The sequence below is a fragment of the Lepeophtheirus salmonis genome, chromosome 13 (genome assembly GCF_016086655.4).
Source record: "Lepeophtheirus salmonis chromosome 13, UVic_Lsal_1.4, whole genome shotgun sequence".
NCBI classification, from domain to species: domain Eukaryota; kingdom Metazoa; phylum Arthropoda; class Copepoda; order Siphonostomatoida; family Caligidae; genus Lepeophtheirus; species Lepeophtheirus salmonis.
In genome coordinates this window covers 7865380-7883731 of record NC_052143.2, presented here as the reverse complement: position 1 = coordinate 7883731, position 18352 = coordinate 7865380, and the positions used below count along the sequence as shown (strand labels likewise).

At 29.3% G+C, this 18352-nt stretch overlaps 1 protein-coding gene across 2 annotated transcripts in view; it reads left to right on the top strand.

The window, feature by feature from the left end:
- Rbp6 (RNA-binding protein 6) overlaps positions 1-18352 on the top strand; it is a 135165-nt gene that overhangs the window by 32308 nt on the left and 84505 nt on the right. For both annotated transcript variants that reach the window (XM_040723270.2, XM_040723269.2), the window contains exons 3-4: positions 3042-3126; positions 3464-3505. In XM_040723270.2, coding sequence (XP_040579204.1) covers positions 3042-3126; positions 3464-3505 — 127 coding nt within the window. The remainder of the gene's footprint in view (positions 1-3041; positions 3127-3463; positions 3506-18352) is intronic.

Below are 18352 nucleotides of genomic sequence, written 5' to 3'. Positions count from 1 at the left end.
GCTTCAGTATCTTAGACGAGTTCAAAAACAATTTTTCGTACTAATTAGCTCTTTACCTTTATATTTACATAGATACATATACCTATATATTCAGATTGTTTCATTCCTTGTTTTCGAAATATACACATTAATAAATTATTAATTTAATTTAAAAATAAAATAAAATACTATTTTTTCTCTCTCATAATCTTATTCATTTATCATATTTTTCGCTATTTTTTTTTTTTTCTTTGTTAGTATTCAAATACACAAAAATATTATTATTATTGCTAAGAGTTTGATAACCTCTGTTTTCTTTTCCTTCTGTCGGAAGGATTAAATTTTTTTTTTTAAAAGCAGCAAATTATTAAAATATTTGATAAAGTTGTCAATTTGATTTATCGCCTTTTTATTTTTTTACATTTAATTTAAATATATTGTTTTAATTAGCATCTACATTTTGATCTTTCCCCCTTCCTTTTGCTAAAAAGGTTTGAAGGCATAAATTTTCTAGTATTTATAAACCATAGGGTCTATAATGGCAGGATAAGGGTGCTCTCACTTTTAATATCTTCTTTAAAATATTTTGACAGCTTAAATAACATATTTCAATGTTATTTTGAGCGTCTATAAACTTATATATGCTTCCCCAATTTTTAGTACGTTTTGCGTGCCTTTCCCTTAGAAAAATGCTGGAGAAGCGTTCAAAAAAATAATATATGGTTGGAATGTTTGTTTTACTCCTTCCTGTTATTCAATTGATCACATTTCCTTTGTTTTATTCTCGCTCCTATTTTTTCCTGGCGCTCTACAAAAGAATCATCCCTACGTGTTTTCTAATATACACGTTTCCTGACAACTTTGAATCACAAAAAGTGAGAAAAACGTGTAAGAAAGGATTGTCGGAAAATGTTTATATTTTTTAAAATGCGTCTCTCGCTTTTTGGGTATACAAAAAATATATATTAAGTGCTTTAGGACTACTATGGGTAATGGAAATAAAAAAGTAATATCATTACTAATTATTTTAGTGTATAGGGTTTGTTTATAAAACATTCCTTACTCTTCAAAATTTGTCTTCACTTAAAAAGTGAAAAAAGATATAAAATTCACTTTTTCCGAATCTAAAAAATTATCTAAAATAGTTTAATTTTTCATATTGCAGTTAATATATAACTTATTTTTTTTATTTCTATTCAGTTCAAATTATTAATATACAGCCTTATATAGTAACTAAAATATTACAAATCACAAGTAATATCAAAATTGAAGTACATATTCTTAATATAAATCAGAGACAACTTGGATTCTTATCTTTTATTGGTTTATTAATTAAGGTGACATTAATTTTCCGTCAACAAAAGCTGTAGTAGAAAGTTTTTTGTGCTCGTATGTTACATTTTAACAAAGATTCGATAAGAATCGAAAAACTCAATACAAAAATTGGATGAAATATCCATAGGACACCCCCTTCCAAATGTTGACATAATTCTCCTTAACCTTCATCAATTTATTTGAAAATTTATATGTGATACATAAATTAATGATAATTTATATTTGTAATTTTCGACGAATAAACATATTTTTTTTTCAAGACAAATCGATGACAAATAAAGATTAAAATGTAACATTGAGCCATATTGGAATGCACTTACTCTTGAAGCTCTAGAAATTTAATTAGCTTGATGCAAAAAAAGTTTATGCATAGAAGTATTACATTAAAAGAGAATCAATGTAAATATAATTATTTGTTTCAACATTTATAAATAGGCATACTTTTGAACATGAGGACAACCCCCTTAAAAAACACGACTGAACTTCGTTTCCTTAAGAAACAAGAGTATGCAAATGAAAACTTGATTAATTGTAGATAATAGTTAAAAACTCGCAAAAACCTTCGAACTTAAGCAGGGGTAAGGAAGATGGTGCAGGTTGATCAATGAGCTTATCGATAAACAAAACAAAGATTCAATTTCCCCAAACTCGTTCAAACGAGGAAGTTATTTCGTGACAAATTTATCAAGGCTTGTAGAAATCCTGAACTTATTTGAAGGTGCAGAATAGAGAACAAGTAGTACTTTAGTAATAATGAGTTCGATTTTGTTTAATTTATTACCTATCTATCCGTCTTGGAGATTGATGTTTTAAACAAAACCTCAAAGAGTACCACAGTCATGTTGCTTACTTTCGAACATTCATAAAATAAAATGAAGCGAGGCTAAATTTGTCATTTTGGTACTACTGAGTGACAAAATCCTCCTATGATGTCAATTTTTATCAACAACTGGAAATTGGTTGTTTAACACCTTTAGTTTGACCTAAAGTCTGAGTTTGAATGGCAGCCATTTTGAATATTCAATTATCCTGGATATTATGGAATATAAAATCAGTTGATTATGGCTTTACATGAACTCTGCTCAACTTAGGGTGAATTTGATACATTATAGTCAATGTCTAAGAGTCTGATGGTTTGTTGAAAATGGCCATGTTTTCTCTCTTGTAAGTGTCCATTCTAGCCTTAAAACCCAAACATGTATTATAACTAGTTTATTATTATATACAAATTATCAAATAGATTATCTCCATTTCTATACGTACAAACAATTGTAAGAATCTTCTTCTCCAAATTTATTGAATATATTTACGTATTACATGCATACCTTGCATGCATTTACTGCCAGAACCCTCTTTCCAAAGGCTTTCCCCTCCTGTAAGTGACATTGGCGTATAGGCGTGTGTGTATGTGTCACGGATGAAACTAATAAATAAAAAGTATTAAATAAAATACTCACGTTTAATATGTGAATTTTTACATACTAATATTAAGAATATTAGGTACAGGTAGAATGATTGCCAAGAAGTGATATCTCTTTACTTTTAATGTTATGTGTCTATGTCAATTTTATTTATTACAATAATAATAAAAAAATAAAATATTTTAGACACGAAGAAATGAAAATTATGACTCTGTTTTTTTTATTTCGAAAAACACTAAAATAAACATAGAAACACATTTGAATTAATACAACAATAAAGATAGTAATGAACTGCTTTCTTTACAGAGGCTTTGGATTTGTGACTTTCTCTGATCCGAATAGTGTGGACAAAGTGCTCTCAAATGGATCACATGATCTAGATGGTAAAAAGGTGAGTTTTTCTAAATTATATGTACATAAATACAATATTTATGGCCCGAGGAATTAAAAATTATGTGGGTAGGACAAGTTTGTGCATTTTCAAGTCTGTTTTTGTCATATTTTTTAAATATTATAATATTTTAAAGCATATTTTAAATATATATCGGAGGATATGTGTCGTTTTCATTTGCAATAAATCAAAAAGATATCTTGCGCTAATTACATAGATTTCGTTTTCCCCTTTCTCTTAAATATTTATAAAAAGTATTTTGATACACTTTAAAGAAGTTAATTGATTTTATATATATTTTAAGTATATTAACTTTAAGCATTTCTACTCTTTACAGATTGATCCAAAGGTAGCTTTTCCTCGACGTGCTCACCCAAAGGTAAGATATATATTTAGCACCTTTATCAATATTTTCTCACTTTCTAACATTCACGGCCTTTTTATTTAAATTGATCAGTCTGAGGATCCCCCATTAATAACACAAGTCGACAAAAATGTATATTTTAAGTTCTATATTTAGTTATAATAATACTGTATGCGTGGATCACGTTAATACTCGTTTGAAATTGGGTGGTTAAAAAATTTCTATTTTCTTTTTTTTAGTATATGTACTCTTGGTATAAGTTTGATCCAACTTTTGAGTAGGAAAAATTTCAGTCACTCACAATGGAATGCATAAATCCATTCTCAATCCAATTTTCAATCAGGGCTTATGTTTTATGTGGGATCTCAAACTTTTACAAAAGTGTATAAATACTAAGAGGATTTCCTATTTTTCCTTTAAAGATTTACTTTATGTAATCCCTTCTCAAACTTATCAATTATGAAGGATTTAAATGAGTAATGATGGACCAAAATTGCACAAAAAATAATACTTTTTACTTATTGGAATCCGTGCTGGAAAAAGGGGATTTTGTTGAATAAAGTGGTGGGATTTTTTTCTGAAGTGAACTTAGGGGTTTTCATTCAATTCTTACTAGCATAAAATGACATAAAATGATCATTCGTGATTTATTATTATTGTTCTGTACGTTTAAAATTTTAGAGAAACGGACAAAAAAGTTTTAATAATTAATTTCAATAAAACAGTGTTTTCCAGTCTGTTTGTTTGTTGTCTCAGAAAAACTTATTTTTAAGAACGATTCTATGTAGCTAAAGCCTACAGCCTCATATTAAAAAGTTATAGATAAAATTTATTTAGGGTCATAAAACCTCAGCATTTTTTAGCGTGCTCATCATGCTGTTGGCTACCTGAACAATGTTCCTTTTTTCTCACTCTAACGCTTATCATTGTTCCTTCATTTTAGAGGAGATAAACATCTTTGTATTGAAGCACTGCATTAGTGTGAGTGATTTTATTCAAAACAGAGAGTTACTTTAAGGCTTTATCTTCTACCTTTATTCATAAAACAAATTTATATAATTGATTACAAAGTGTGTCTGTTTATCGATGCCTAATAACTCCGATCAATGCCTTGTACTACCGTGCCGCGCACTAGTAATTAATTATAAAAATATAAATTCCTATTTAAAAATTAACCTAAAAGTTTGGATATAACAATTACTAGAGTAGGTTTACCCTGCGTTGCCTGGGACGTTAAGAAATTAAAATTAATTATGAACTCTTCTGCTTACCATAAAACAAAAAATAAAGATCGTAAAATTTTACGAATTTGCTCATCTTGGTTTTATGAGTATACTAATATATAGGCATTATATAGGGACTCTTCTATCACATGATTACGAAGTGGTTGCTTTATTCTGGGTCAGACGCCGAACCCGCAGTCACTTCTCTGAGCAACAAGGAACCCTCATAGTATCCAAAAATACAGCCTGTGACTTAAATTATACAGGTGAAGTACTGGACCAAAATAAAGCTTACACTCTATCACTGCCGCGTTTCTAGGCACAAAAGAACCCTCCTAATATGCTTAAATATACCCCCACCCTTCTAATAGTGCTTTTTAAAGGCCAGCACGCCCTTAAAGACGAAAAATGTTAACAGAACTGTTTATGGAGCCTTAAAAATCTATATAAAAAAATTCACCAAAATCCATTAATTAATTTGGCCGTTATTAAAGGACAAACAAACATTCACCTTAAATATAAATATATTTGTATGTAGATTACTGATTTTTTCTTTATTTAAAAGTTGACTCAAATCGATAAAAGTGTCAAATTGCTCAAAAATGCCAAATATTTCTTCTTTTTTTTTTATTTGAATGAGATATGGAACTAACAAGTATGATTTTTTCAACAAATGTAATTTATTATGAAAAGGAGCTTCACGTTCCTTTTATTTTCTAGGTTGGATTGAAGACTTTAAAAACATGACAATGATTTGAAACGCAATCCCCAGCGTTTGGGAACCCTCGTCTTTAATGATCAAAAAGAAGGAAATGATTATTTATTCAAGTCATATTTTCTATTCTGTACAAGTGTATTTTCCTGACTTTGAAATATAAATGTAAAATAAACTTTGCCTACCTCCCTACATAAATATATTTCCAGGAAACTGAATTATAACTTGAATCATATCTCAAATATTGCGGCATACATTTGTGTATGTAGTAGTGATGGGACGATTAAAAAAAATAAAAATACTCATGCCCAACCCGATACAATTTTAGTTAAATTTACCGATGACGATTCCAATTTTTTAATATGTTAAACGATAGTTAAAAATACCATTTCATTAACAAGGGTATTCTCAGAATTACATATATATATATATATACTTTTTTTTTTTTTTGGGGGGCGAGGGGAGCCTGATTTCCTAAACTTTTGAAATTAAATTTTTCGAAAAAATATTTGAAAAATTAAGTTTGAAATATTAAATTTTTGAAAAAATGTAATATATTAGGATTATATGTTTGTTTTTGTTTTTTTGGAACAACCTTAGTTTTTGGAATTGTTAAAAAAAAAAAAAAATCAAAAATCTACAACTAATTATAAAAATAAATTACGAAATTAAAATTTCTAATTTAAAAAAAAATCAAATACTAAATTTTGTAGAATAATTTAAAAGTTAGATTTTTTCAAAAAATATTTGAAAAATTAAGTTTTAATTATTGGAAAAAAAAAAAATTCAGGTATTTAATTTTCTAGTGAAAAGCAAAATACCTTTAATTTGTGTTTTTTTTTTTTTTTTTTTCATAATTGAAAAGTAATTAATAGTTGAATACAAGTAATACATAAAAATAGGAAATTTTAATTAAATATTATTTTTTCTTGCCAATACCAATTCCAGCAAAAAAAAACAACAACGGATTCTCTTATTCCGATGAATCTTCCCATCACTTGTACATAGGTCTCCTTTTTCACTTCTTAAAATGTAGATTTGTCTATGGTGTCTTTCGTTTAGTTAGTCGAATATATTATTTTATTGGATTCTCTCTCTCTCTCTCTAACTTTAGTTTTCTTTTAACTTGGGTAAAGAGATTGAGAAAGAAAGATAAACCTCTTAGCACATATAACATTATATAATTTATGGCTTATACCGACAAAGAAAAAGAAAGCACACTCACACACACAAACTGTGGTTATCTGATCATAAATAATAGGAGCAAGTCTTGTGAAACCCCTGAAAAAGAATTTGCATAATTTACATATATACAGGGTGGGGATTTTAAATCCGGAACAAGTTTAGAAGGTTCAATATCTTGGCAATACTAAGATATATGTTTATGAAAGTCTGTTCATCAGATTTAACTATCAAAACGTTATAAGAAAAATGCAAAATACATTAGATGCCCTCCGAATACGAATGCCCTACAACCATTTTTGTGGGCCTCCGTGCCAGACACAGGCCAAAGAACACATGGACATTCCGTATCAATCCCTGTCTCAGGTTGGAGGTCATGTTTGAAGCTGGAGAGGGTTGTCTTAAGGGTCCTACATCTAAGATCAAACAAGTTTTTAATTGATGAATTAGTTATGGGAAATAAATTGTAATATTATCTTTAAATTTTCTGGATTTAAAATCATCACCCTGTATATATGTAAGAATACTTTTATGTAAGTATATAAAACGTAACAAATAGGACGGCATTCAACTGCTGATTCAAATGATTTGATTATAATTTTGTGTGTAGGAATTAAGCAGAATTATTTTTCGTCCTAACTTTAAAAAATACTAATACATGTTTTTAAAGGAAATAGTCCCTTTTTTTGGGGAAAGGGGTAAAAAACCAATAACCCACCAGTATCTTTTTCCTTCAAATAAAAGCATTTATTTTTATAAGAAATTTGCAAAAATATCCCCACTTTCTCTTCCCTTTGTCTTCCTCTTCTATAAAAGTATGTCCCATGTTTGTCATTGCTTAATAGCATTCAAAGCATTTATAAAGAGTGATTGTTGACATCCATGATAGCTAAAATATATATTATTGAGAGCTTTTTTTATCAGCTAAATATATATATTTATGTGATGTATATGTAAGTCCTATTTTTTTTTTTTTTTATAAGAGGGATTTATGATTTATACTCTTGTTATGATTCTCTATAAATCCATCTTATATATGAATGTATTTCCGAAAAAAAGGAAAGAAAGAGTTACTCATATTTAATGGACGACGCCATCTTCAATCAATGATTCATTTAATATTACAATATCCTTTTTATTATTGTTATTAAGGAAACGAGTAGGAAAAAATGATAAATCTTATTTATTTCTGTTAAAACAAGAGGCAAATAACAATAATGATAATAACATAACTAGAAAGAGGGGAAAACAAGGTATTTATCGATCTTCAATATGTTTTATATATTTCATTGCTTTAACGCAATGAAACACATAGAAAGGTGTATGGGAAAGAGAGAGGAACTACCATGAACGGTAAAAAATATCACAATTAAGAGCTTTTTAACAAAAAAAAGAAAAGAAAAATTAGTAGGACTGAAGAAAATAAATAAAATATGAAACCATGCAGTGATAGAAATAGGCGACTATTGTAGTATAAAAATATTACAGGTCTGATATTATCTAGTGTGGTACAAATTTTATTCTTTTTTTATTTTTCATGAGTAAAATGACAGGTTTTGTGTGGACATTTGCTTAACGAAATCATTTGAAAATAGTGATCGGCTCAGCTTTTATTCAATATGTGAGCCTTCAGCTCTAATAATTGGCTCTATGCTAGGCCTAAATCCCTTGTTGACCTTGACTATACTCTCAGACTCGTATTTTGCCCACTCCTTCTTGATGACAGCCTCTGTGAGGAGTAGCACACACCCTCTCCTTAGAGAAGACCAGGGGGTTTGCGTCAAGAGGAGAGCGGCCATAATGTGAGGTCCCAAAAGTACGTAAAATTGTCTGGCAGGACGGCTTGGATCTTAAGGGCGCGATGACACTGAGCTCTGTATCAAATGAAAACAAAGTCGTTCCCGAACTATTTTCTGCCCCAGGGTAGTGCTTTCTTATCCAGAAGTTCGATGTAAACTTTTGTATTGAGCAGCTCCGTCCTCTCCACAAAAATAAGAGGGCATAATTCGCCTTTGCTGGCCACTGATTTTTTTTTCATCGGAAAAGAGCAAAACTTTGTTCGAATTTTTGTTGGCCTTGAGACAGTTTAGAATCTTCTTTGCTTTTTACAACCGTCTGAGCTTGTTTTGTTCAGAGATTATTTTCCTCCTCATTGATTTTGCACCCATGTTATTTTGGATTGAAAATAATATTAATATGTGCACCACTAGATAAGATCAACCCTGTATATGAATATACCAATATATCAATAATACCATTTTACTATTAAATCAGCTTTCTAATTTCCCTATTTTCAATTTATATTGTTAAATACGTTACTTACTTACTAAAAAAAAATTAATCCATTGAAATTGGAATGACGGAAAATGTATGTATATATATATAAGTGAAATAAATTTTATTCAATTTAGTGTTAGTTAAATTAGTCTTGCTAATGTATTTAGCAATTTTTTACAACATCCCCCCCCCCTCTACGCTTTTTTGCATACTAGAAGTAAACATTCTCTTATTCACTATTCTCTTTCGTACTGAGTATATTTAGTTATTTAAAAATATATATATGAATGCACATTGTCTTATAATAATTTTTGCAATTGAAACATTGATACTTTATGCTTGTTCCAAACAAATTATTCAAAAAATTGCAAAGATATCAGAGAACGATATTTAATAAATGCTAAGATACATATATTGCACATTTCGTAAAGAACTATTTGACTCATTGAATAATATGAAATTGGAGAAATGCCAGACGCACCTGCGTACATATGTTTAATTATTATCTATGGCTTTCCAACCTCCCTCACTCACAAAATAAGATCGTTCTTGTATCTCTTGACCAATGGATCAAAATGAGACGGTCAAAAGACTCATTTTTTTTCTTAATAACTTCGCCATCAAAATAAAATAAAAGCAATCCGGAATCACAGTTAATTTAAAACGATAGAATATAACAAAATAACTACTGAGTCTGAGACATTGTTGGACGTTTTTTTGTGATGTAGCACCTGTTCTGCTTATTCACAGTGACTGTACGATAAAAATATTTCAATACAAAGCAGGTAATCTTTTCTCGAATTTTTGTTCACCTTGTGAAATTGAAGAAACTTCTTTTCTCTTTCTATCCATCTCAGCTTGCTCTGTTCAGAGTTAAGATATCTTGTTGTTTTTCTTCGTGATTTTGCACCAATTTCATTCCGGATTATATATATATATTTTTTTTTTTAGGGGGGCTTGGGTTTCAAAAATTATTCTTTTTTGGAAAAAAAAAAATTGAATTAAATTTAATAGTAAAAAGCAAAAATTTAATTATAATCCTGCGGGAACTCCTTGGAATTAAATTATTAGTATTTGTTTCAAAAGTAAACTATGTGTTCGATCCCATATTTATGTTTGGGATATTTTTTTAACATCAAGAAGGTTTTTTTTATTTGCATAAGGTACTTTTGAAATGGTCCTGTCATCAACATTTTATGAGGATTAATACTATTATTTTGATTACTTTGTTTGATAGTAATGCTATTGTCATAGAGAAGGCACAAGTTGCCTTAATATCATAAATCCATGGTACCTACTTATTTAACGAGTAAAGATACTATTTTGCAGTTTCATATATTATTACTTCTTCATAACATAAAAATATTATGTATAATTATATAAAACTATTTATTGAAACACGCATATAATTTATAAATGTTAATATTGTTTAAAAAATAATTTAAATACATACATAAAATATTTGATAATATTGTTAAAAAAACCGTTGCTTTTAATGGGTTGTTTGTTGAATGAGTTATGTCGCTATGCTATGTAAAAAACACATCATAAAAATACAATTATGAAATTAATTGTATTATAAATTTGCTATAATTTGAATGTATTTTTATAGTGTCTATGTAAGTCAAAGTTTACGATATAAAAAAGAAAATAGGAATTTTTCGCTGTGTTACAATTTAATGACGTAACTAGGGATGAAGGAAGGGTTGAATACAATATTTTTAATTGGATGGATTAGGAAAAAATTAGCGGAGTACTTTTGAGTTTATGACCATTTAAAAGGACTGAATTTTTTGTGTTAAGTTTGACTTCTTATTTATTTATATCACTCAATGTGTGTTACCATATTGATCATTCACGTGAAGGGGCGTCAGGGGTCTCACGTAACGTCCCTGGCGTCGGTGTCATTTTCAAAATGGATTGGAGGGGGAACGGAAGAAAGGCACAAAGAAGAATATTTGGTGTTGTTTGATTTTATCAATAATACAACTGATTCATATTTTACAAGGGGCGTCCGTGAGGGTAGGGCTGGAGGGTCGATAGCTCCCGCCCAAATTACGGATTTTTTGCTATTGTCAAAAAGAAAATAATCCCAAAAGTTCAATATTTGCAACTTTTTTAACAAAAAATGATTTTTTATTGTCAATAGATATGGATTTTTGAAATTTTATTTCAAAAAAATTCATATCCTTGTAATTAGTTGTGAATTTTTGTAATTAAAGTTCAAAAAATTTATATTAGAATTTTTTTTCCAAAAATTTTATGTTAGAATTTTTATTACAAAAATTTTATATTGGATTTTTTTTCCCAAAAATTGAATACATTGAAAATAACAATTGGTTTTTAAATTTTTTTGCCAAAAAATTTTGTATTTAAATTTTTTTATGAATAGTTGTGGATTTTTTGAACTTTTTTTCGAAAAAGTTAATATTCCAACTTTAATTTTTGAAATTATTTTCGAAAAAATTTAAATTTCTTGTAAATAGTTGTGGATATTTCAAATTTTATATTTGATTTTTTTTCCAAAAGTTTAATGCTTTGTAAATAACTATTGTTTTTTTAAAGTTTTTGGCGAAAAGTTTTATATTTGAAATTTTTTTCCACAACGTTTAACTTTTTGTTAATAGTTATTGATATTAAAATTTTGTTCAAAAAACATTAAATTATAAGTCTCATTTTTGAAATTTTTAGTTATAAATGTAATGTTTGGAACTTTTTTCCAAAAATTTTGAATTACAAATTTTTTTTTTGAAGTTGCTTCCCAAAAATTTTATACTTTGTAAATAACTATTGATTTTTGAAATGTTTGCCAAAAAATTTAATATTTGAAACTTTTATACACACATTTTTTTTTGTATGTAAATAGTTGGGGGTTTGGAAATTTTTTCCGAAAAAATTAATATTCAAAATGTAATTTTTGAAATATTTGTTTAAAAATTATATTACTCTGTAAATAACTATTGATTTTTAAAAAAAATCCAAAAATATAATATTTGAAGTTTATTTGTAAATAGCCTTCTTGATTCTTGATTTTTATTTTCTCAATAATACATTTTTGGGTTATTCTAGAAAAAATCGGAAAACCAAGCTCAAAAAAAAAAAAAAAATACATATATATATAATCAGGTTAATGCCCCAAAAAAGTTTAACTCTGAAAATTTTTCAAAACAATAGAGTTCCTCGTCAAATTGCGCATTTATAAAAAAAATCTGCACAAAAGCTTTTTTACCCCCTTAAAAATACATTCCAGCGTCGATGTGTGAATATTACAACATAACAAACTATACCGCCTCGATAAATTCCCCTTCTAAAAGGAAAAAAAAGTTGCATACATCATGAGGGAAAATAACAACAGCCCATAGATACAAAGCCTTCAACTATGACATCATAAAAAGGGACATCTATGGGTAAAAGGATACCAATATTAAGTTTAATTAGAAGTTCTGAGCATTTTTCGCTAGATGTCATTAGTGAGCTATTTTTCAAGATTAATAGATTCCATCAAAAAAGCTTCAACATTAAGCCTCCAATTAAAAAAGTTCATTTACAGTTTTGTGTGTTTGGGCAAGGCAGTTGTGTGTTAGAGCGTTCCAAAACGAAAGTAGAAGAAGAAAACAAAATTGATTCATTCTTCAGTATCACTAGGACCAAGGTGGAAAAGTGGAGTAGGCGGCAAAAAAAAAATGGTACTGTTTATGAAACCAAAGCAGTATCGAATGCAACAGCAAAGAAGTGGCTCCAATGATTCCGTTATGGTTGATATGGACGTCAAAAATGTTGATAAAATAATGGAAATCGTCGAGTTGGACCAGTATTTGAGCTCTTGTTCCATTGACGAGGAAGTGCAGATTAGGCAGAAAATTATTTGGAACCATCTGAATGGGATATTCCGAACTATGTTAATTTTATGTTACAATAACATAAAAAAGCGTAGATTACTTTTTACTTAATCTATTACTTAAAGGAATCTACTCAAGCTAACCGGAGAGTTTGTTGTATAGCTTTAGTACGGAGGGAAGAAAAATAATATTTCAGCTCTTATTTATTATTTCTCCTTTCTACAGTCTTGTTACATTACATTGTTATAAATTTTTGGACCCATTTTCACATTTCTTTGCTTTTTTCTCTCTCTTTTCAATGATGATTATGATGTCTCCATTTCTTTTTTTTCTTTTTTGACAGGTAAATTTTATCTTTTTTGTAAATGCCTATTCCCTCTCTTACTGTATCTCCTTCTATTCCCCTCTTTATCCAACCATTTACCTTCAGTTATAATAATTAATCATTACATAATGGAACGAATAAAATAAAATACAAAACCTGACGTTAAAGATATTCAATTTTTATATCATTTTTTTTATTAACTATAAACCACCAACCTATGGATTGATTCTGTGAATTAAATAATGAAATTGGAAGAAGAAAGCAAGGTCGTCTTATGGTATAACAATTATGTCAACTGTATTCCTAAATCTCCTCTTTCATCTACATATAGATACAGTTGTACCTTGAAACTACGAGCAACTTCCGTCTATGAAGATAGCTTTTTAATAAAAGTTGATCAGTGGTTCTTAACCTTTGGATCTACACTATCTAATTTCTCAATCTAAATCAACTGCATCTCAAATTTTTTGTTCAGAAATGCTTTTTTAATTTAACAAATAAGTCCATTTATTAAATGGCGTAAAGTTTACAAAATTAATTAACGCACAATTAATCACATTATAAATTCCAAAATGAAAGAAAACCCAATTATTGATTTGATATTGAAATAAAAATAATGTTATTTGGAGGTAACGTATCATTCATCTGAAAAAAGTGTTAAATGGAGTGCGTAAAAACACAGAAAAAATGCAGTTTTCAATTCGCAAACCTAGGGCTTAAACTATTTCTTTGGTATTAGAGGGGTTCCTTGGATTTATTACATGGATTGGCTGTGGTTTGTAGCTATGTCACACTACCCCTGAGCCAATCCGAGGTTAGAGAATATTCAACCTATATTTTAAGAGCGCCTAAGCTATTTATTTTTACCAATCCTCTCGATCCATTTCCTAGCAAATTGTATTGAATTTAAAAATTTTAAGGAAATTGTATTGGAATAATTTTACTCAGACTTGAAAGTACTCCCTTGAGGAATGATGCAAACAAATATGTTTAGATATTTTTCATAAATAACATTAACCAAATTTATAATGTGTTGTTATTCATCAAGAAGTTTGAACATAATACGGGCCATTTTCCTAACTGGCAATTTTCCTCCTGGGTAATTTTCTCTAGGCAATTTTCCACAGTCAATTTTCTACAGGGCATTTTTCCTAGTACCCCTATTTTTTACTAATAGTTATTACAATACAATAAAAGTATTTGCCTTCTACAACAGGGGTGGTGTAGATATCAAAAGAGGATATTTTATCTGGAGGTCATGAACTATGTCAGGATTTTCAACTAACCGGTCGCAAAGAACGTCTGTATTTTCATCTTTTTTCTATCATCAGTCGAAAAATATATATTTTATAAATTACATTTGTGCAGAATAACTAAAAGACTAATGAATGTCGATTTCATGAAATGAGACTATATTTTGGTAAAAATTATAAAATTTATCTCACTTATGATAAAAATAGATACAATGAATACCAAATGTTTTTTGACACAAGAAAGTTTTATTCTATATAGAAATTACAAAATAAGTTTAGTCATGTCCAACTAATGGATACATTTCTACAGTACGTGTTAATTGGATTTAAAAGTATGTTCCTATCAAGTTCATATATACAGAGTGGTCCATTAAAATCTGGAAACTTTGAATTTTAAACTTCAACTAAGATATGATTTATTATTCAACAATAAAATATCAATAAAGTTAGTATTATAAATAGCTGTCTATCTTAGCTCTCTTAACCATTAGTATAGCCACTCTTAGCGCCAATGATGGACTAAAAAGCGGAGGTCTGGTACCCACTGCAGATGTAGACCTGTGTCACGAGTTCCCATGGCTGGCTCAGTACTTTGACGTACATTGCAAGCCTTCCCTTCAACATGCACCCAAAGATAGATGTTTTTTTTGCATCATGGCTGTAGGGCGTCAAAAGTGACCTTTTTATCCTCATAAGGCTCTTCCCACCCACTTTTTTGATAGCTCTTTGGACAGTCTCCTGTAAAATCCAGATATCTCTTGCATCGGTCTACATCGACTTGAAAAGATTGGCCTGGGCTATTTTTTTAACTCGTCCGAGTCCACTTTGGCCTTTTTGATAGAGCCATTCTTCCTCTCTAACTTGCTAATGGCGTAGACCCGGCCCTATAGACGCCCAAATCCTTGGAGTGTTCGAATGGAAATTCGTGAATTAGGTTCAAGTTTAATTTCCTCTACTTGTACGTAAGTTAGATAGCTCAGGTTTTTTTTTTTTTTAAACTAGTTTACTAATTACTCTACCTCCATTAATTATTGAATTATTAAGCGTTCAGATTTCCATGTACCACCCGGTAAGATAAAAAAATGTATATATTCAATCACTGCATTATATTTATTTTTCATTTATTCCAGAGACATAAGTACATAAGTTAATTTTGTATATTGAATATCTCTCAAATTAAGAAAATCTTTTGCGAAAATTGATAAATATTTAGGGAGCATGACCATTCTCTCTCCTAATTTATCATAGTTATGTGATTGTACATATTGCTAGGGATGTGAGAAATATTGATATAGAGTTGATTTTATGGAAAGGAAGAAAAAGATGAGATGTTCCAAGTATCATTTTCATCAGTACAGTTCTATACTTATGTATATATATAAAAAAAGTAGATTATCTAATAAAACTGAGGAATCAGATATCAATTCCAGGTTACTCAGTGAGTCTAACAAAAGTCTCAATCCAAGATTCAAATAATATGAAATGCTGGTACATTAAAAAGAGACCAAAAATGAACATGGTAACCCTGATAATTTGATGAATATTTAGAAGGAGAGTAGCTTTAATGTATGATGTTTCATTAAATTAGCTGTGAACAGCTATGAGAAATATGAAAGCAACAACTACGTATGTATCAATGATATAGGCAGGAATTACTCATATGTCGATTCTTCTTTCAGTGCAACACCGACTCAACTTATAACTCCACAACAAATCCTCGGAGTTACTCTTTGTCTTTCTAGCATCAGTGATTACTTTTTATTTATTGCTCTCTCTCTCTCTCTCTCTTCAAGAATAATGATGAGAGTTTTGATTAATACAAAATTATTTCAAATACCAATTTTTTAAAAAACAGCTCTATATTAAAATGTCATCTTTTTTTAAGCTCTTGGACCCTACCCAATGATTACACAAGGTTTGAACCTTTTATCTTGCATAGTCACAAAATATAGCAAATATTTTATGTATCAAAATATGAGAAGCTTTGAAATCATGTTTATCTCTAGGATGATTTAAAAGAAACACTATGTGACGAATAAAAAGTTTGAAACAAGGCTATACACTCCATCCAGATCCGAAATTTTATCTATTTATTTTGACAAAGCCGTTCAATATGTATACATACATAAATATTAGCCTGTTCCGAAATTATTGAAACAGGTTCGTTTGAAGTGACAAGAGAAGAATTAGCCACAAAATTCAACCAAGATCGATTGTCACATGAGTTTATGTTAGAAAAACGTTCCATAGTTATTCGGAAACTGAATGGATAATGTCTACAATCCACATTTACACATGTTTCTTTATTCATGTGTCTGAACATAGAGACTCATAATTTTCGTTCGTACTTTTGATACGCTACAAACTGTATAAAATAGTGTCTGAGATCCACATCAACCTCAATATCGTTTACTCTGATGCCTGATTTAGTCGTGCAATCATCTTTCGATGGGATGGTTAGATCCAGGATGCCACTTTTAATCTTTAGAAAGGTGTTTCAGCAGGAGGTATCCGGGAGACAAGGACATCCAACAACATTGCCCTGTCAATGACCTTGTAAAGAACAAAACCTGATAGAGTGTTTGAGAGGTATCAATAGAGCTTTTCCTACACCTATCAGCGTTTTTTAGAGCATTCTCTGTCACATAGCTAACGACAAAAGACCGTTCTTAATTCAGAAAAAGGTGGACATGATCAAACAGAGACCCTACATCCCGGATCTCAATCTTTGTGACCGATTTCTACTCTGCAAGCTTAAGCACCTGCTCTGGAATTACGATTTTTGATAGCCATTATGACTTTCCACGTAGCGTTCAGCGGTTGATGAAGTTAGTGAACGAAGAGGAGCTCTCTTTAAGCAGCTGTTGGAGCTGGAAAACTATTGCCAGGACGTTATTTGAGCTGAAGGAGACTATGTGGCATGATTGAGTATTTTTGTAAACGTTTGATTGTAATTTCTTGGCTAAATGAAACAGTCTTAATTATTTGGGAACAACCTAATATGTACCTGCCAACCAAATAAAGACATAATAAGAACAGTATAAACTTCTTTTCTTCTCATTATTTTTACATGATAAGCCCTCATTTTTCAAGTAAAGTAAGAAAAGATATAAGAAAATTTATGAAAGGCAATATATTATGCCTTTATTTATACTTAGTTACACACTTATATATATATATCTATATACAATGTTCATACATATATTGATAATTTCTATTGGATACTAGAATATATATATATATTGATTGTACTAAAAATATGATAATAACATTTTGTAATAGGATCAAAAGTTGATCGAAAATACTAACTTGGAAACTTGACATTTATTCCTAAGTTCATCAAAAAAGCCAGAGATTAGAAACTATAGGATATAAAACGTTTTCATGTATACTTAGATACGAGTATACATGTGTTTGTGTAAATGATTTACGTGAAAGGGAAAAAGATAACTGTTTACCTCGATGTCATTTCTGGCAATAAAAGTAATAGGTTGTCTTAGTGGAAGAGAAAACGTATTAATAAATCTTGTCAAAACGAGTAAGAAAAAAGGGTTAGCGTAGGATATTATTTCATTCTTTTACTCGTTTGATTCCAATGGTAGATTATTTGAATAATTTTTTTGGCTATCTATAGTTCTAGGGCGTATGCAGGGGGTAGGCTGGAGGGAATGCAGCACCCCACAAATTAAAGAATTTTTGCTATTTACTTTATATATACATAGATGAAAAGTGTTCATATTATGCTACAGAGCAAAAAATTTAATAATTAACTTTTTGTGAGCATGTATGGATTTTTTAATTTTTTTTTTCCAAAAAAATTTATTTGAAATTTTATGTGAATAACTGTAGATTTTTGATTTTTTTTTTGGAAAAAAAAAATTAATTTTTCTAGAAAACTGTTGATTTTGGAAAAAAAATTCAAAAAAATCAATTATTCAAATATTTAAAATGAAATTTTTTTGTGAATTTTGTCAAGTTAAATTGTTTGCTTAACAATGGAGTTCATGACTAATTTATCAAATCAAAAAAATCTGGAAAATATAGTTGA